The sequence below is a fragment of the Myxine glutinosa genome, chromosome 5 (assembly GCF_964187855.1).
Source record: "Myxine glutinosa chromosome 5, kmMyxGlut1.1, whole genome shotgun sequence".
In the NCBI taxonomy this organism is placed as follows: Eukaryota; Metazoa; Chordata; class Myxini; order Myxiniformes; family Myxinidae; genus Myxine; species Myxine glutinosa.
The window spans coordinates 210,640,970-210,661,477 of NC_136265.1; the positions used below are offsets into that span (position 1 = coordinate 210,640,970).

Below are 20,508 nucleotides of genomic sequence, written 5' to 3' on the forward strand. Positions count from 1 at the left end.
CCCAGCGAAAACTTTCTTTGCCGGCCAACTTGGATAAACAAACCAGATAACTCACCCCCCCCCCCCTAACTCATCAGTTCCCCCCGGGCACAGTCATCACTTAAAAATAAAGCAACAAAATTTCACACAATCCCCTAGATTAATTCCCTCTGGACCAAGCGTCAACCACTTCAAGTTTCTCTTGAATGACGGTTAAGAGGTGGTGACCCAAAGCCCCCAAATTTAAACCTCTCTATAGCACTTTTTCGGGAGGCCCAGCGGAGTATTCCTACATGGACGCCTTAAGGAATGTGGAGTTCACGGTTAGTCCGGGGAGGAAAGTTCATTACATGGACGCCTTTAAGAACGTGGAGTTCACGGTTAGTCCGTGCAGGAAAGTTCACTACCTGGACGCCCTTAAGAACGTGGCGTTCACGGTTAGTCCGTGTAGGAGCCTCGGCTCGGCGGCTCCCCCGTATATAGTGCTTCAACTTCTCCAGACTCCTAACAGTTACGGTGGGACCCCTTGTCCCAGCCGTTACCTGACTGGCGGTCTCCTTCTCGGCCAGTGCTCTGACATTCATTCTTTCGGGAGGTGCCGTAACTCTGGGAGCCTCCATAGTAATATCGGCTGCTGCCAACCCCAAAACTCCTGCCAAGTGGTCCTCTTCTGTAGACCTCTCGACGCCTACGAAATGCCTTCCCTACTGTTATGGTCCGACCCTCCAAATCCTTACCATTCCAATTCTTCTCTGCCTCTCTGGCGTCTCTTGTGCTTGCAAACGTGACAAAGCCGAACCCTCTTGACCGTTGCGTTTCCCTGTCTTTTACCACCCGCACTTCCACCAGCGGCCCATATCTGTTGAAGACAGAGGTCAGAACTTCTTCCTCTGTGTTGAAGTTCAGTCCCCCTACAAATAACTTGGAACTTTTGTCGCCATCCCGAGCTGGTGGGGTGTTATTTTCCCTGCTGTGCTCTTTACCTACCCTCGGGTTACCATAAATTTGCCCCCCGGCCAAATCATTTCCGATAATCACAGATACTCCCTCTACAGGAAGCGTGGCTTGTAAACCGACGGTGACCGGTCCTGACACCAAATCGGATTCCAAATGGATGACATGAAGTGGGGCACTAACACAGCCACCGATCCCTTGTAACCGAACACTATCACCAGTTGCGGTACTCTTTGACAATGGCAAAATGCCTTCAAGCATTAAGGATTGATGGGCTCCTGTGTCCCTCAAAACCCTAACTGGTCTTGGGTTAGTCAAGTCTCCCTTGAGTGAGACCAACCCCTCATAAATAAATGGTTGGTAACTCTTCTGTGGGCGATTTCTTACGTTTGCCATCGCATTCGGAGTTGTACTAGTCGGACTCCGCTCTGGGTCTTCCCTTTTCATGAGGTAACAACTGGACATCAAGTGTCCAGGTTTCTTGCAAAAAGCGCAAGTAGGCCCGGAGGAAAAACTCGTGGTCTGCCTCGGGCCCCCCGAAAAATACGTTTGTCTTGGGCCCGCAGCCCTCTGATTTCGAACAGGTGGGGTATCCGCGTTGTCCCCATAATCCTCTCGAGGCCGCCGCCATGTATTGTCGTTCTCCGCACCTGCTGTTCCCCACCTCCCCTGCGGAGATCTAGGCGAGGAGTTAGGTTCGTGGACCCCTATCCGGTGTGTTAAGGCATAATCATCTGCCAGGGTGGCTGCGTCCCACAACTTCGGTACTTTCTTTTCCTGCAGGTACACTTTGATGTCCTCGTGGACACACTGTTGAAATTCCTCCACCAGCATCAGGTCACGCAATGCTTCGAAGTCGTTCCCGACTCCTTTTGACTCACACCACCGATCAAACATATTTTCTTTCACTCTGGCAAACTCCACATGGGTCTCACTCTACCTCTTCCTGGCATTCCTGAATTTTTGCCGGTAAGCTTCCGGAACCAACTCATAGGCTTTGAGGATGTGCTTCTTCAATACCTCATAATCTGCACATTGGTCCATTGGTAGCGCCGAATAAATCTCTTGAGCTTTTCCCACCAGCACACTTTGCACTAGTATGGTCCAGGCCTCCTCCAGCCAGTTTAACTGTCGAGCCACTTTCTCAAAGTGTGGAAAAAATTTAGCGACTTCCTTTTCACTGAAGGGTGGAACCAGCCTCACATGTCTGCCCACATCCCAGGTGTTCTGGCTAGGTGTCGACCCCGTCAGCAAGGGTGGTACCTCTCCCAGTTCTCTCATTAAATCCAGCTCCTTGAATTTAATCTCTTGCTGAAGCGCCAGATCACGTTCCTTCAACTCCCTTTCGGCTTTTCTCTCCTCTGCTTCGAGTTCCCTGGCAGCTCTCCTCTCCTCTGCTTTTCTCCCTTCTAACCTTTCCTGGAGTTCTCGTTCCACTCTCCTTTCCTCTGCTTGTTTCTCTTCTCTCCTCTCTTCTGCTTTCCTTTCTTCTTCTGCTCTTTCCTTTTCTGCTTTCCTTTCTTCTTCTGCTAACCTTTCCTGGAGTTCTCGTTCCACTCTCCTTTCCTCTGCTTGTTTCTCTTCTCTCCTCTCTTCTGCTTTCCTTTCCTCTTCTTTTAACCTTTCCTGGAGTTCTCGTTCCACTCTCCTTTCCTCTGCTTGTTTCTCTTCTCTCCTCTCTTCTGCTTTCCTTTCTTCTTCTGCTCTTTCCTTTTCTGCTTTCCTTTCTTCTTCTGCTCTTTCCTTTTCTGCTTTCCTTTCTTCTTCTTTGATCCGTTCCTGGCTCCGTAATTGCAACTCCAGTTTCCGGAGCTCAACGTCTTCTGGTTCTTCGGGTAGCCACTGCCAGGCTAACTCGTCCCATGTTCCTAATCCCACCATAGACTGTATCACCGTGGTCTGCAACTCTGCCTTCCTCAAATTAGTTCGGACCTCCAAGTTAAAATGTTTGGCCAATTTCAAGAGGTCCGACTTTAGTAACGCTCGGAACTGTGCCTCACTCGGTGTTACCGCAAAGTTCTGTGCCACAAACGCCATGGTGCCTATCGTTAACACCTGTTAACCTTCACCCAAGACTTTACCCCCAATTTCCCCAAAAATTTACCAATTAATACTTCATTAATAAATTTTAATTAATAAAAATATTATTTTATTATTTTATACAATTTTAGATCCCGGACGTAGACCCAATTGCGAATCCGCAAATCGTAATTTGGACGAGCCCCCAATTCTGTTACGTGGTCCTCCCGGTGACTACCTGGTCTCGGTGACCCCCGGACCGTGAGAGGAACTCCGCCAGAAAGATCTATTATTTATGCTCTTTCGTAACGCATAAATCTGAATTCCAATCAATAAGAAACCCCACACCAAGGATCCGGAATAATCAATGATATATTCCCCGAGCAATCAACAACCATCCACAATCAGCAATCAATAGTACAAAGATGTAAACTCATCTATAATAACTCTAAGATGGCCATCTTATACATTCCTCACGTGAGCCCCACTCCCGACTCCCTCCATGGTCAATGTCTCTCTCAATGTCTCCGTACTCCGGTAGTTCGATCTCCGCACGTGGGCGGTTGAACGGACCCTTCCTGACGTGCTTTCACCGGGCACGTCCCGTACCGGGAACAACGGCTGCAGTGCGCACCTCCTGGCCAAGCAAAGCGGGTACAGCAAAGCAGGCAAAGCAACACGCGGCTTGTCCAGCGCGCGCGGCCCAAGGTGCGACCCATACGCGGCCTTGTAGACGGTGAGGCGAACTGTGCCAGCTGCTTGGTTCCATGCACGAACCCACGGCGACTTGACGTGTCAAAGGGTAGTTACACGTCCCGGTAACTCCTCTCGCCAGACGGGCTTTTAACGCCGATTCTGTTACGTTGCTCAATCGATACCGCTCGCGTCCGAGCTCGGCGAGGAAGAAGAAGAATCGTCGCTTCTCCAGGACCTCGTGTCTTTTCTTCTTCCGTTTCCGGTCTCCTTTTTCCCAGAAGGGCTCCTGACCCTTTAATCACAACAACCTTTAATCGAGTCCACATTGATAAGCAAAGACCTGAATAGTAATTCACATACATTCACATAAATATGTAACAATGTACAGAAACGGACAAAGTAAAGAATCTTAACGGCCTTACCAATGTGCCCAGACAAGGGCCCTCATTCGTTCGGGGAAGGGGGGGAAGATTGAAGAGGGTAATGCGCAAGAAGCGCGGCCGCTTCGTGCAGCTCGCCCGGATGGGCTCGGTTGTGCAGCTCACCCCGGATGGGCTCGGTCGTGCAGTTCGTGTGAATGGGCTCGTTGGACGGAAGCTCCAAGAATTGCTCAAACCTAGGACACCACAGCCGGAGATGATCGCAGGGATGACGATCAGTGACGTGCATGTGGCAGGAACCAGAGGAGCGTGCAGTATGCAGGAGCGAAGCGAGCGAGGGAGAGTATAGCAGGAGACCAGCGCGTGCGTCAGAGAGAGGATATCAGGAGCCCAGCAAGAGAGCGTATGAGAGACTAGCAGGAACCCAGCGAGAGAGAGAGAGCGGGGAGTCTGGGCCGGGTTTTATAACCCCCCGAAACCCCACTCGAATGTTACATGGGCCTCAATTGGCCGCCTGGGGCCACGTGTCGTGACAGCCCCTCATTGGCCACCCTCGTCAACTCCCGCTACCTCTCATTGGTTGCTCACTCATTGGCCACTCCCTCGGCCACTCCCTTTAGCTCCCATTGGTTGCTCACTGCTCCTCCTTGGCCACTCCCTTTAGCCCCCATTGGTTGCTCATTGCTCCTCCTCCTTCGGGCCTGCAGGGCCTGGCCTAGTTCCATGACGAGGAACTTTAGGCTTCAACGGGGCCTACTGTCATCTGGCCTGCCTCAGCGCATACTAACACTGGAAAGGGGACTATGCTTTACATTTAATAAGAAATAACTAACTATAGGAGGCTACATGTTGTGGTGTAACTAACTATAGGGGGGGTTGCCTTTATTCACAAAACCACAACACGATCCCCCTCTCCGACCAGACTCCTCCCGAGTCGACCTTAGGCGGAGCGACCGGTAGAGTCGGCATTCAAAGTTTACTTTTACCATTAGTATGACACATTGATGTAATCCCCCTAACATTTAACTCTAACCCCATGTGAGCGACATCATTTACACTAGATATGTCCCTCCTAATGCGTTGAGCAGCTCACACCCACAACTGTTCGCGTATTTCCGGAATTTTGAAACTAAACACATAACCGGTGGGCAACATTCTTATATTTACAAAACGTTAACCTTTATTTACAAAGACTATAACCCAGGACCTGGACTTGAGGGAAGAAATGGAGAAAGGAAATGGAGGCACTTGCTGCTGGCGTCGTCCGGCGGCTTCTTGTCTTGAGAGGTTCCCGAACAAAAACCGGCTGCCCTAGACCGGCATACAGGCCATTTGAAACAAAAGGGGCATCTAAGTTTTCACCTCCCCAAGATCGAGCCGTTTAGTTGGTGAACAGGGCCACTGACACGTGGTCCAAAGGTGGGCTTCAATGCCACCCAACAGGTGGTCCATGGGTTCAAGATTATGGGGCAGCCAAAAGCTACCACAGCAGAGGTGGGGGGCCACAAGGCTTGTGGTCCATAAGGTGATGGATGGAGGGATGTTTGGCAGCAAGATGCTGCAACAGGTGGGTCTCCAAATGGTCCTGGGCGGGGAGGAAGACAAGGCGCAACAAGCACAAGAAAGAGCAACAGTGGCACACGCAAAAACAAGGTAACCAGGTACCACCATACCTGGTGCGGTGAGAGGAACGCGGCAGAGTGAGCGGAGTAAGCTCGTCCCTAACCGTACGTACACCCACCATTGACTACACTACCCTATCCCTCCATGTATTTACAATTCGTCTCTATGTCTTGTCTCCCATGTCCCCCTCGAACGCCAAATTCGTCCCCAAATCCCTCCCAGGTTCTCCCAGGAAGGAAGGAACGGAATAAAACAACGTTCCACTCACGTTGTGATGCATCTCACTTTCCAAACAGCACACAGAGCCTCTCGGTGTAAAGTTTGTCCTCCGTGGTGAATGGTTGTGGATGGTGCGAAGGGGTCTCACATCCTAACTACACTAACAACATAACTCATTTAAACTCCCCGGGGTAGTACCCTGCCAGTAGGCCTCTTTAAACTATGCGGTTCTAAGAACCCGAATTACCATTGCCCACACTGTGGTGCCCTCCTGGATTTGGGTCTCACCCCACAAATTTTCTACCTGTGCCCTCGCACAATTTCGGGGCTGGGTCATGTGGCTCTACCAGCAGGTCTATCTACCTGCACCCCTCCGTTCACTGGAGCCGCCTCCCGAGCTTGCCTGCTCCTCACAACTACCCTATCTGGGGAAGGCCCTCCCTGGCGCTTACCCCCTCGATGCCCACCTTGGCATTGGGCAACCCAGGTCCTTTTCCTGGATCCTCGGGCCCCATTCAATAACCTAACTGGCTCCCTGAGCCTACCTGCGGCCTTACCTGGCCGACGAGCTCCCAGTGACGGAGTGCCCCAAATAACTATTTCTACCAATTAAACCACACGCCCAGCCATTCCACCGCCTTATGCACCTCACAAAACACTAACATTCCACAATCAGCACCACAGGTGTCAATATCCATACAATTTACCTGTACCCTCTACCTAACATTAAACTAACCCGCCGGGCCTCCGTGAATGGGTTCCACTCCCCCCGATTCAATCCTTCGCACCATGCATTCCACACTATGCATTCCACACCATGCATTCCACACCAATTATTTGCACACCATTTATTTCCACACCAAATATTTTCACACCACCACACTGCATCATCGACCTAACTAATTTCCCCTATAACTCATGCTTCCCCCGTCATCCCTTTAAACTATGCATACCATTTTTTTTTAACAACCACCTAAACTCTCTACGTCCCCACGACTGTTCATGTCACTACTCAACTCTCAGTCCCTATTGTGTCTCAAAATCCCTAACAATTATCCATGCCCTCCCTCGGCTAGTTTCGGTACCCCATGGAGGCAACCATTGCTGGCCCCTCCATGGGCATAACACTGCCATCCCCTTAAACTAGTGCTCATGCCCCCCCCCCCTCGTGGGGAATGGTCACACCACCATACCCCCACGAGGGGGCACAATACTCCCCCCAGTCCTCTAAACTATGAGCCCCCATTCATGGAGGTACTTGGGCGCGGCTCGGCCTTTAAGGGCCGAGCGATCCATGCAGGTGGTTGGTCGCCTGTATGGGGTGGTATCCGTCCGGCATTGACGATCCGAGGGGGGAGGAATTGATGGTCCCAGGTGCCGGGGTCCATCCCTGCGCGGGGCCCTTCGGTCCCACGCACGATGACCCAATCTGCCACAGTCAGAGCACCTCACCCGGAAAGGTGCGTTGGTCCGAAACTCCGCATTTCCCCTCGAACCCAGCCGATCGCTCTTGCCGCGGTACGGCGCCAACGATACCGTGCGGGTGACGGAGGCACGAATCGTGCACGCCGGTCCTTGCGAGACCGACGCAGCACCGATTCCCTCCGGTCCCCACGGCGCACCATTCATCGGGGGCTCGCGTGCGCTACTCGTCCCACTAAGGACTACCCCGGTCGGTGTTGATGCCTGAGCCGCGTCATCACATCTCACTACCCACTCCATACTCGCACACTCAGGCGCAAAACACGCCTTTCACACACTCCGTCATCGCACACACTGGTGCACACACACCTTTCACACACACCGGTGCACACTCTTTCTCCACGCACTTCGTACCCACACACACCGGTGCACACTCCCTCTCCATGCACTCCATAGCAGTCGCACACCTCTCAATGGGCCCTTCACGAACGCCCGGGTCTCGCCTTTCTCCCAAGCTCGCCGAGCACCCTATCGTACCAAACACATTTCCCAAATCATCGCCACTCACCTCGGGGCTCTCCTTCCCCCGCTTCTCTTCCAGCATCTGTAAACTTTTCATTTGGTCAGCAAGCATTTCATCCCGGTGCGAACACAAACATTGCACATTTTCCACCACTTCCTCCTGTAATTCACTCCCTGTATCTCCTCGTGTCTTTTTAATTTCAATCATTCCTTCTTCTACCTCCTTTAATTCCCGGTGCGCTTCCGAAATCTCCCCTTCTACGCTTCCTCGCACCGCTTCACCTCGTCGCGTACCACTGCCACCTCTTCGCTCGGCTTACGCCCAATGTCCTCCCCCATCTTTTTCGTGTTACACATTGATTCGATTGTCTTCTCTCCCATGGTGTCCAGCCGCTTACTCATTTTATCCATGTCACACCTTGATTCGTCTCTCATCTTTTTCATGTCACACCTTGATTCGTTTATCTTGGTGTCCATCCTTTCCGTTCGCACCTCAAAGCATGCTCTGATTTGCGCCATTAATAAGCCCATATCCATCGGCACCGCGGGCTCGGCCTCCGCGTGCGAAGCGCCACCATTTTCTCCCCCTCCTGCTGCACCCTCATTAACTCCCCCTTCCAATTGTTCCTGCTGGTCCTGGGTCATTAATTAATTCACATTCTCTACACCCACCGGTACCTGGTCATCTTGGCCTGCCATCGCCCGAATTCAAAAAAAAAATGTTTTAAACTAAATTTTATCCGCTCGTAATTTTGAGAACGTGAAGCGCACTCCAGGTCCGAATCTCACCCCTGACACCAATTTTGTTGCGGACCCTGGGTTCATCTACGTACTAAGGGGGGTTTAAGCCCTGCTCCCCCTCGAACTCCGGGTCCATGAGGCCGCCAACCACAACTACTGTACTTGTGGTGGACGGGTTGCAAGGCAACTCCAGCCGCCGAGCCCGCAGCTGCGCAAGGAAGGGTTAACGGTCACAACGCGAATACCTTCGTACACACGCAGCCATGAGAATGGGGGCTGAACCCCGCACGAGTCACGCTGATCCTGGATGCCCGAGCGGTTGTGCGTTGCGGGACTCGCGGTTAGAATATCGAACCCGAATGAGCGGTTTTAATTCGGGGCGATGCTAGGTCAATATGGGAAAGGACAATGACGGCCAGGTTGGAAACCAAACACAGGATTTATTCACAATATGTACAGAAACGGACAAAGTAAAGAATCTTAACGGCCTTTTCTGTGTTCCCAGACAAGGGCTCTCATTCGTTCGGGGAAGGGGGGGGGGGTGGGGTGGGGGAAGAGGACCTCGCTTCTTGCAGCTTGCCCGGATGGGCACGGTTGTGCAGCTCGCCCAGATGGGCTCGGTCGTGCAGCTCGCCCAGATGGGCTCGGTCGTGCAGCTCGCCCAGATGGGCTCGGTCGTGCAGTTCGTGTGAATGGGCTCGTTGGACGGAAGCCCCAAGAATCGCTCCAACCAAGGACACCACAGCCGGAGATGATCGCGGCAGGGACGACGATCAATGACGTGCACGCAGCAGGAACCAGAGGAGTGTGCAGTATGCAGGAGCCAAGCGAGCGAGGGAGAGTATAGCAGGAGACCAGCACGTGCGTCAGAGAGAGGATATCAGGAGCCCAGCAAGAGAGCGTATGAGAGACTAGCAGGAACCCAGCAAGAGAGAGAGCGGGGAGTCTGGGCCGGGTTTTATAACCCCCCGAAACCCCACTCGAATGTTCCATGGGCCTCAATTGGCTGCCTGGGGTCACGTGTCGTGACAGCCCCTCATTGGCCACCCTCGGCCACTCCCTTTAGCTCTCATTGGTTGCTCACTCATTGGCCCTCCCTCGGCCACTCCCTTTAGCTCCCATTGGTTGCTCACTGCTCCTCCTTGGCCACTCCCTTTAGCCCCCATTGGTTGCTCACTGCTCCTCCTTCGGGCCTGCAGGGCCTGGCCTAGTCCCATGACGAGGCACTTTAGGCTTCAACGGGGCCTACTATCATCTTGCCTGCCTCAATGCATACTAACACTGGAAAGGGTACTATGCTTTACATTTAATAAGAAATAACTAACTATAGGAGGCTACATGTTGTGGTGTAACTAACTATAGAGGAGTTGCCATTATTCACAAAACCACAACAATATATATATATATATATATACACACTACCGGTCAAAGGTTTTAAAATACCTCAATTTTTCCAGTTTTTATTGAAATTTATGCAGTTTAATGTCTCAATGTACTCTGTAATTAAGGATAGAACAAATAAACAATTGGAGATAAGAAAGAAATCATCGAATCATTTTGTTTAACAAAATTTATTTTACATTTTTGACTCAGCAAAGTAGCCACATTTTGCAGATATAACCGCCGAACACACGTGTGGCATTCTTTCTACAATGGAAATCAAATATTGTTCGGGAAGTTCTTCCCAACACTGTTGCAGAAGTTCCCACAAATGTGTTGCACTTGCAGGTTGCTTTGCTTTCACCCTTCTTTCCAGTTCATCCCAAACCAGCTCGATGGGGTTTAAGTCTGGAGACTGTGCTGGCCATTCCATGATTTGAAGCCTACCGTCTTGTTCTTTTCCTCGAAGGTAATTTTGACATACCCTGGAGGTGTGTTTAGAGTCATTATCTTGCTGTAGGATGAACCCCTGACCAACTAGGCGTATACCAGAGGGTATTGCATGGCGCTGCAAAATGCAGTGGCAGCCCTTTTGGTTCAGGGTGCCAGTCACTCTGTGCAAGTCGCCGACTCTGGATCCAGCAAAAGAGCCCCAGACCATCACGCTTCCTCCTCCATGTTTGACAGTTGGTGTCACACACTGAGGAACCATTCTTTCACCTACTCGACGGCATACAAAAACCCTGCGTTGTGAACCAAAGATTTCAAATTTTGATTCATAGGTCCATAATACCTTCTTCCAGTCTTCAGTAGTCCACTGGCGGTGCTTCATGGCCCAGGCAAGCCTCTTTTTCTTATTTTGCCATCTTAGCAATGGCTTTCTTACTGCCACTCAACCTCTCAAACCTGCAGCTTGAAGTCTTCTCTTCACAGTTGAAACTGAGACTTGCTTACTTCGACCAGTGTTAAGCTGTGCTTGAAGCTTTTGTCCTGTGAGCCGCCTATCACGCAAGCTGTTGACTCTCAGAAACTTGTCTTATGATTCTGTTGTGGCTTTGGGTCTGCCAGACCTCTTCCTGTCAGAGTGTCCTCCAGTTTCCAAGTGCCTTTTGATGGTGTTGGAAACTGTACTCACTGACACCTTGGCTTTCTTTGCAATTTCTCTGAAGGAAAGACCTACACTTTTAAGGGTTATAATGGTCTGTCTATCTTCCTTTGTTAATTGCCTTTTTCTCGCCATTATGATAGCAACATACTACTTCCTGCAGTACAATATTGTCCAAATAATGCTTCAGAGGGTGTAATAACAGTCTGTTCTAATGCTGCTTTTATACAGACAGGGGGTTTGTAATCAAGTAATCAGCAGAGGTTGCGACACCTGTAGGAATTGTTTGCATCAACTTTCAAGGCTTAATTTACTTACATTGCTGCAGAACAACTGTAAATTGTTAACCCATTACTTGTTCCCTGAACAAGGCCTTTTTTTTGCAATATAACTGTGCAATTTACAATAATTTTCCCGTTTTTGCTAGCCTAAACTTTTTTTTTAACCTCGTGCAGTTACTGCTTACCTTTGTACCATTTCAGGTTATTCACTGGACTTGAAGTGCTTAAATTTCAATAAAAAACTGGAAAAATTGAGGTGTTCTAAAACTTTTGACCAGTAGTGTATATGAGTATAAATATCTTGTGTGTGTATATATATATATATATAGTACACAGTGTCAGGAGAAAGTCAACACCCCCTTTCACAATTTTCACATTTTGTTGCCATATAGCCTGGAATTAAAATGCATTAAATCAGACTTTTTCCACCTTTATTTACACATCGTAACCCACAACTTCCAAGTGAAAAACAAATTGTACAAATTTCAGAAAATTGATTTTTTTTGGAGAAAAAAATACAAAATTTGAATATCTTGGTTGGATCAGTATCCACCCCCTTCCGATAGCTATTGTAAATTAGTTCAGGTGTAACCATTCACCTTCAAAAATCACACACCAAGTTAATTGGCTTCTACCTGTGTTAAATTGTAGTGATTCTGATTATTTGATAATAAAATCAGTTGTTCCTGTAGGTTTCCTCTGCTGGGTAGTGCATTTCACAGCAAAGACTCAACCATGAGCACCAAGGAGCTTTCAAAAGGCCTTCGGGATAAAGTTGTGGTTTTATCCCGGAGGCAAATGGAACAGGCAACTGTTTTATACATATATAACTATCATAATAATAGGCTGTGTGTGTGTGTGTGTGTGTGCGTGTGTGTGTCCTCCACAAGTCCAACTGTGAAACCGAGCTTTGCATGCAAACTTATCGAACTCCAAGGGAGTGCATGAATGAAAACTGGGTAATTTAGGATGTGCTCAACACAAAAACCAAGACTAGAACAGCACTCAGTGGAGAGCATACCTCCACCTGGTTGGCCATATCAATCAATGGTGAATAATCACTTTTAAATGTACTAGCTGGATCCGGATCAGGATCTTCACCAAAATTGAATCGATTCTTCCTTGTCAGACACCCAACCTGTCCAACAAGTTTTGTCCAAATCCATCCATAACTTTTTGAGATAACCTGCTATGTATCGTTTTTGGCCATATCTCCCAATGGTGAAGAATCACTTAAAAATTATAGTAGCCGGATCTTCACCAAAATCTAATCATTTTGTCATTGTCACATACACTACATCTCTGCCAAATTTCGTCGGAATCCGTCCACAACTTTTGAGATATTTTGTTCACAAACGGACAAACAAACAGACAGACAAGGGTGAAAACAGAACCTCCATCCACCTTTGGTGGCGGAAGTAACAAGCCTTACCAAAATGGCGGTGCACCATCTTGGTCAGCCCTTTGTCATATCGCTGGGTTCTTAAGCCGCCATTTTGTTTTGGTCTAACTCAAACGTGCCTTACCTTGGAAACACGATCTACTCTCACAGACTAATTCAAGAATATAATCTAAATGTGGGTTCAGGTTTGAGGATCGGATCTCCAGGACTAAATAGTTGCCGAAATCTGGAGTGAGATCTACATTTTAAGAAATTACCAATTCTTATTCCTAGCTTTAAGCAGGGCTGTCCTTCTTCCTTCTCCATATTGCAAAAGCATGAAACTTAAGTGAAGAAAGGATTAAAGGAATGTGACAAAAGTGTAAACTTATTCAGTGCAACGAAAATAATTAATCAGCGGGATCGCCGTGAAGGCTGCCACAGCAGCGCCTGGGCACATTGTGTGGGAAAATCTCTGGAGTTAGAAAGACAAAATAATTCAAATTGAAAATCAAATTAAAATAACGACGAACATAATGGGAGGATTACAATGAGTAAATCACGAGACAGGTGAACTCCAAGCGCTAATCATCAAATGCCTGATCTTCATCAGTACGAAAAGCCAGCTGTTCCTTATCAACCACTCCATTGCAGTGCTTGCTTGAGTGCTTCAGCCACATGGCGAGTGCCCTACAAGCTTAATGGTAACCTCCCTCCTCCGATTCTGCCACCTCCTCCTTCTGCTCCCTCTACCTGTCCTCCTGCTCCTTGCTCACCCCTCCTCCTGCTCCTCGCTCACCCCTCCTCCTGCACCCCACTCACTTTCCTCTGTGCCCCCTCCCCCCTCAACATCCTCCTGATCCCTCCTGTTCTCCCCCCTCCCAGTTCCCCTGCTTCCTCCTGCTCTTCACTGTCCCCATCTTGCTCTCCGCTCCTCTCCTCCCATCCCCTCCTCTCTCCCCCCTCCTCTCCTCTCCTCATCCCATACCCTCTCCATCCCCTCCTTCTCTCCTCTTTCACCCTCTCAATATGCCCGTCAGCAAAATGATCCTGCGTTACCCGGCAAAGTCGGGAACATTTGCTCGTCCTCAAATAAATTGTAGATTAACCAAATAAAAATTGAAGCATTAATTTGTTTTATTAAGAATATTATTATTATGAGATGAAAACCTGGCCTCAAAGTACAAATGGTGCCAACCTGTGGGCCTAGTATTAAACTGGGCTTGCTAAATGAGTGAACAAGAGATCTACTCTCACAGAGTATATATGGACAAACACAAGACAAAGAGGTGTCTTTTTGACTTGGCATTTCAAATTGGTGCCAACAGCAAACATTCATATCAAAAGCAGGTGTGCAATTGCTTTTAAAGTTCACAGCAAACAAGCAAAATACAAAAGTACAAATGGTGTGCATGTCTGACATGGCTATGCGAGACATTGGAGATACATACAGTAACTGAGCCAAGATGATGAAGAAGGCTGGCTGTACAACAAAGTGCTGGTGATCGACCTGCCAGAATAGCAAGAACGTTCCTCCATTCGTACAGCCACATGTCCTAAAGAGGTTGCAAAAGGTAGGCCGGGAAGGGACTGTGAACTGCAAAGTGGTTGTTTTTAACATAGAATAACAATTTTGAAGGCGAATGTATATACAGTACTACTACAATGACAATAGTAATAATGAAAACAAGAAATAGAAAAAAAATTCAATGCAGGGCATAAGGATGCAATTCATCTTTTTGTTGTGGAGAAAGCAAATATGAAAAAGCTGATGGACATTCAACCAAAATGAAAGGAAATTAATACATTGAGGAAATCAAAATTGAAAGCAAATGTTCTTCTTCAAATAAAAGTTCAGCTTAAACAACAACTCAATTATACTTGTATTACATCACCATTGACCTGTTTATGCTTTTAAAGAAATCTCTATCATCAAATGCCTGATCCTCCTGCTCTCCACTGCAGGATGTGCTTTCTGTCGCCATTACTCCCTCCACCCTCGTCCATTAATTCGCACCCACCTGAATCCTTATCCGCACATCCGCCTCCGACTTAACATCCCCGATTACTGTACCCCCCCCCCCCCCCCCCAGATACTCAAACCTATTTCTTTGTCTAATATCCTTCCCCTCTAGCCTGATAAGCATTTATTTTCTCTGATTCTCGAACATATTTCATGTTTACCCTCATGCTTACTAGTTCCACCAGCATGATACACAGGAGTGGGCTGAGAGCACCTCTCTGCCTCAAACCGATGGTCACGCTGAACTCGTCCGACATCTCAGGACCAACCAAAACTCTTCCCTTTGTTCCCTTGTACATCCCCTTCCACCAACCTAACTTCTGCTTCTGGCACTCCAATCCATTTGTCGCCATTAACATCTTTCTCAGGACAGTGTCGTAGGCCTTCTCCACATCCACAAATCCCAATGCCATTTCACCTTGCACCTCCAACCTCTTCTCCATCAGCTGTCTCAGTGTGAACATCCAATCCATCATCCGCCTTCCCTTTCTAAACCCCTGCTGCTCTTCTCCGATCTCCATCTCCACACTCTTCCGTATCCTCCCATCCACAATCCTCTCCAACACCTTCATGACATGACTAAAGAGTGTAATGCCCCTGTACTTCCTCGGATCTTGAACATCCCCCTTCTGCTTCCCCTTCCATATTCGGTACAATTAACCGTGCCCTCCAATCCTCCTGAATTGAACCCTCTCTCAAGCATACATTCAACAGCCTCTTCGCCCAACTCAATCCGACTTCTCCCACTGCAATTATCATCTCTGTACACACCTCATCAATGACTGGTGCTCTACCCTTCTTCATCCTCTTCAATGCAGTCCACACCTCCTCCACCTCCTCCGTGATCTCCACCAACTCCACATGACACGGCAGCTCCAGCTCGCCGTTTCTTCCTTCCCGGTTCAACTGCTCTTTGGAATATCCTTCCCACACCTTCAACACTGCCCCCCTTCTCTGTCACTAGCCTCCCTCACCACCCCCACCCCCTTCATGTCCTTATTATCCTCATTCCTGTCACAAGCCAATTTATAGATAATCTTCTTTCCACCATAGTCTTCCATCTTGTACACCGTCTCTTCCATATCATTCCTCACCTTATCCACAGCTCTCCTTGCTGCCTTTTTCTTTTGCCCACACAGGTGCAGCAACCCTGCTTCCGGCTGCCCCCTACCTCTCCCTCTATCCTTGATCTTCTCTACTGTCTCCCAAGCCTCCTTCGTTTCACCACCTGCCTTCAGTATTTCTTCCGTCCAACACAACTGGTTTCTATCCCCCGATATGACACCCTTTCCTGACGTCCTTCCACACAACACTTCAGCAATTCTCCAAAATGCCTCTCCGTACATCATCCACTTCTCCCCCAAACCTTCCACTTCTTCACCAAGTTGCTCAAACACGGCCCTCATCATCTCCTATTCTATGACGATGCCGCCCCGACACTTCCCCCACCTAATAATCTTTCGACCCCTGCTTTTAATCTCCCTCCTTTTCTTGATTTGTACCACGAACACCACAGGCTTTTCCAGGGTGGTAACATGCTCGCCCAGAACTGCCTTACAATCCTTAACCCTCCACAACTGTAACTTCCTTACCACCACCAAATAAAATTCTGTTCTATGCTGTCCATGCCTTATAGGTAATCTTGTAGCTTTCGTACGTTTGAAAGAATGAACCAGCTATGGACATCTCATTCCTCACTACCAGCTCTTGACCCTCTTCATTCCTCATTCCCCAAACTAATTTACCAACACATTCCCATTTATCCAGCTCTGCTACTCCCACATGTGCCTTAAAATCTCCCTCAATGCACAGCATCACCTCCAACTCAACCATTCCCATCATCCTCTCCAGTGCGTCCCTGAAGTCCTGCTTCTCCTCCCCAGCCCTTCCCGTTTGTGGGCCATATCTCCCTCATCTCCCTGTGGGCCATATCTCCCTCAATCTCCCTCAACGCATAACACACCATTTGCCTCTGTATCACCACCCATGCCATAACTATCCATTCCTCCCATCTTTCTACTCTGACCACTTCCTTGCTGGTCTCTTCTGATACTATTATTCCCACGCCATTACTCCTTCAATCTCAAGCCGCGTGCAAGAGCTTGTATGCTCGTACCACCCTCCTCGCCTTGTCTTGTCTTCTTTCCATCTGGTCTCCTGCACACATAACACTTGCAACCTTCTTCTTTGCATCATCTCCACCACCTCAACTCTGCTTACCAACCCCATGCCCATTGATCCCACATTCAAACTACCGAGCCAGAATTTGCTTCTGCATCGCTGCCCACCTGACAGAGTCAATACCATTTTGATAATTTTGCAGCGCTCTGGTCATCAATCAGCAGCACTGGCAGGGCTGACTTGCTCTGATAAACAATTTTAAGGGCCCTAAAAAAGTTACTTTTAAAGGCCCATAAAATGGAAAAACAATTACAGTGAAGCATTTGTGAATTATCCGTGTCCAAAAGCATATTTAGCTCAGAGTGCATTAATCCATGGATTTCCACGGCAATATGCTTTACCCACAATTAAACCACAGAGCATTCTCAAATGAGGAGCTGCACAGAAATGGCATCCATTCATTTTCACATTAAAACCACTGTGCACCCACTCTGCAATGCCAGAGTAAAAAGCATGCACCCCGTTTAAAATACCTCATCGTCTTGACGGAACTTTGCAAGTGGATTGAGGGGTTGGGAGTGTGAGGGAGGGGGTTGGTGCAAAAGGGAAAGACGATTTTCAGGGCCAACATAAAACTATATCAATCATTATTTAAATTACATTAAACACTTTACGTACTCCTGAAGGGACAGAGAAAAGAAAGAAAAACAAAAGTACAGGACTTATCGTAAAAGGCGCTGTGTCAAACAGCATGCTGGTTTTGGTTTATGCATGGTGCAAGGATGGGAACAATGTGGCACTGAGAATGGAAGGGGGAAAAAAATAAAAAGCTAATTTGACACATCATGGGCAATGGGACAGCAGAGCTTATGCTCGTCTCGAGGGAAAGAATGATACGGCGTGAGACCGATGCATTTACATCTGCAAGATTGCGTTTGTGGGCATTGTTGGAGGGATGGTGCATGTCATGGATATAATGGGGGATAAAATGGTGACATTCTCAGGAGTAAAAAAAAATGAGGGTGTACCTTCGAAGAGACCACTTCAGTGTAGCTGCTTATTGTGTCTTGGGACAACTTAGCAAACTACAGGGAACAAGGTGAGTCCGCTATAAGGGTTAATGCTGAAAATAAATATTTTTTTTAGCATTAGATCCCTAAACAGGTCATTTGAAAAAGTAGATGAAAAATTTGTCAATTGATCAAATCCTTCATTTTCATGTACAATCAGAAAAAATACTGCCCTCAAACTATGAACATTGCTTCATTATCTCAACAATAAGATAGACGTCCAAAGATTGACCCCAAGATCAGTGCGGTCGATTTGCTGGAAAGAAAAATTAAATTATTATCTTCAATACAGCTAGTGACAGCAGTACAAGAGCATTGGATGGTAGTTTAAGGTTGATATCGACTTTTATGCAAGAAAATGAAAAGGTACAGGGCTGATAATGAAATTACAAGTTCTGTTTCTCAAAGTAATCCCCTGCTACACGTGTACACCTCTCCCATCGATATGCATTGATGCAATCTACATTAAGAGATACTTAGGATGGGTAAAGCAGCTGCTTTGAGCACAACACGTGTTTTGACGTCTTCAATAAAATATCTCCCACGCACATGATCGCTCACCAATTCATGGCATTTTTAAATTCGTTGCACAATTAAATACCGGTACTCAACTATGTGAAGAAGAAGAAGCATTAACAAATTATACTGACGTCTCTCCTATGAATTTCAGCTGGTTTGATGTTCTGCTTTACAAGGAACTTGATGATACACCTCCTTGGCCACCTTCTTGGTTTTACCCAAAATGCTTTTGCCAACATTTATGTCACTTCGTGTACAACTTTTTCAGGTTAGACAACAGTATATCATTACCAAAATTTCTGCAATGGACAATTATTTTTACGACCAATAAAAAGTCCATGTCAACCTTGAACCACCCTCATATTGTTTGGCTATTTCCAAATCCAAGCATTAACTTGTGCTACAAAGTGATTCCAGCCCATCGATGCCCGGTGAAGTGAACATTTAAACGTGCAATGAAAACTAACAGCTACAGCAAATGCTACTCGTTTGAAAACAATCACCCAATCGTGCCAGCCAAACAGCCAATCAAAACACAGGAAGATGGCAGATTGGGACAATGCATGCAACACGTGGCTCTATTGTAACCATGCCATAGATCAGAGCTCCCATGAGATGAAAAGTAGCAAAGCATACCAGCACCACAGGTGGAGTCTTGCTGAATTGCACCAGCACCTTTGCTTCCCCATAGGCATTGAGCAGCACCCAAAGCACAGGAAAAAGTAGTGGCAAGAGTGGCAGTACACCATTCACCTGGTCACATGGTCCAAAAAAGTTCGAGATCACAACCTGTTAGTTGAGCCCTTAATACTTCAGTCACTGAATCTTGTTAAAGGAACTATAATATGATTGATTAAAGCATATTTCTCCTGAGCAAAGTGTCAGTTTTTATATGAAGTCATATAACAATTATTTAATTCACATGGAAGTAAATTAAATATTTGAATATTAGATCACAGTTCCCCTGTGAGAATGTGCAATCGTTTTTCACGTACCTGTAGCTGTATCAGTGTGTACTTCCATGTTCCAATCCCTGGAGCATTAAACATAAACCTCAAAATGTTTGTTAGCAGCAATACGGCCTGAAAAAAAAAGCAAAAGCACAAATATATAATAATAATAATAATTCATTTATTTTGTATAGCGCTTTTCCAGAAGCCCAAAGTCGCTTTGACAGAGTGGTAGTCTGTGTTCTCACTGGCTGGGGCTGGGTCTATGTACGTATCCATGTGTAGCTGCTGCATGTGGAGGTGTATGTGCCCCTGCTGGCCCACCTTAGCTGACCGTATTGAGATTACAACACTCTGAGCACACCAGCTGTATCCTTGTTCTCCAAATACTATTTTACTATATTGAAAGTGTGCCTTGGATCATTATCTTGTTGAAAAATGAATCCTCTTTCGATTTAATGATTAACACAAGGAACTACATGGTGCTGCAGTATCTGCTTGCACTGCTTGTAAAGCTAAAATACAACCCACACAATCACAGAACCTCCCTAGTGTTTAACAGTAGGCTGAAAACTGTCTCAAACCATTGCTTACATTGAACTCCTCGACATCCCAGGACCAACCAAAACTCTTCCCCTTGTTCCCCCGCACATCCCCCCACCAACCTAACTTCTGCTTCCCTCACTCCCATCCATCTCAGTGTTGCCATTACCATCTCTCTTGGGACAGTGTCGAAGGCCTTCTCCAGATCCACAAATCCCAACGCGATTTCACCTTGCACCCCCAACCTCCCCTCCACCAGCTCTCAGCTGTTGTTTCCCTATCCTTTCTGAACCCTCACCGCTCTCCACCAATCCCCCCCTCCACAATCTTCCCCATTCTCCCATCCAGAACGCTCTCCAGCACCTTCATGACCTGACTAAGGAGTGTAATGCCCCTATACTTCACCGGATCTTGAACATCACCATTCCCCCTCCACATCGGCACAATTAACCCTGTCCTCCACCCCTCCAGAACCGACACACAACTCACACATACACTCGGCTCTGACCTCTCCTGCTGCAATTATCATTTCTGTACACATCTCATCAATGCCTGTCACCCTCCCCTCCCCCATCCTCCT

General features: G+C 47.5%; 1 protein-coding gene across 6 annotated transcripts in view; it reads right to left on the reverse strand.

Annotated features, from left to right (window-relative positions):
* TMEM94 (transmembrane protein 94) overlaps window positions 1-20,508 on the reverse strand; it is a 187,630-nt gene that overhangs the window by 84,892 nt on the left and 82,230 nt on the right. For 3 of the 6 annotated variants that reach the window (XM_078779430.1, XM_078779432.1, XM_078779431.1), the window contains 4 exons: window positions 19,431-19,517; window positions 19,072-19,188; window positions 17,875-17,931; window positions 14,154-14,258 (listed from right to left, as the gene is read on the reverse strand). In XM_078779430.1, the coding sequence (XP_078635556.1) occupies window positions 14,154-14,258; window positions 17,875-17,931; window positions 19,072-19,188; window positions 19,431-19,517 (366 nt within the window). The remainder of the gene's footprint in view (window positions 1-14,153; window positions 14,259-17,874; window positions 17,932-19,071; window positions 19,189-19,430; window positions 19,518-20,508) is intronic. The other 3 variants (XM_078779433.1, XM_078779435.1, XM_078779434.1) reach the window with 1 other exon arrangement.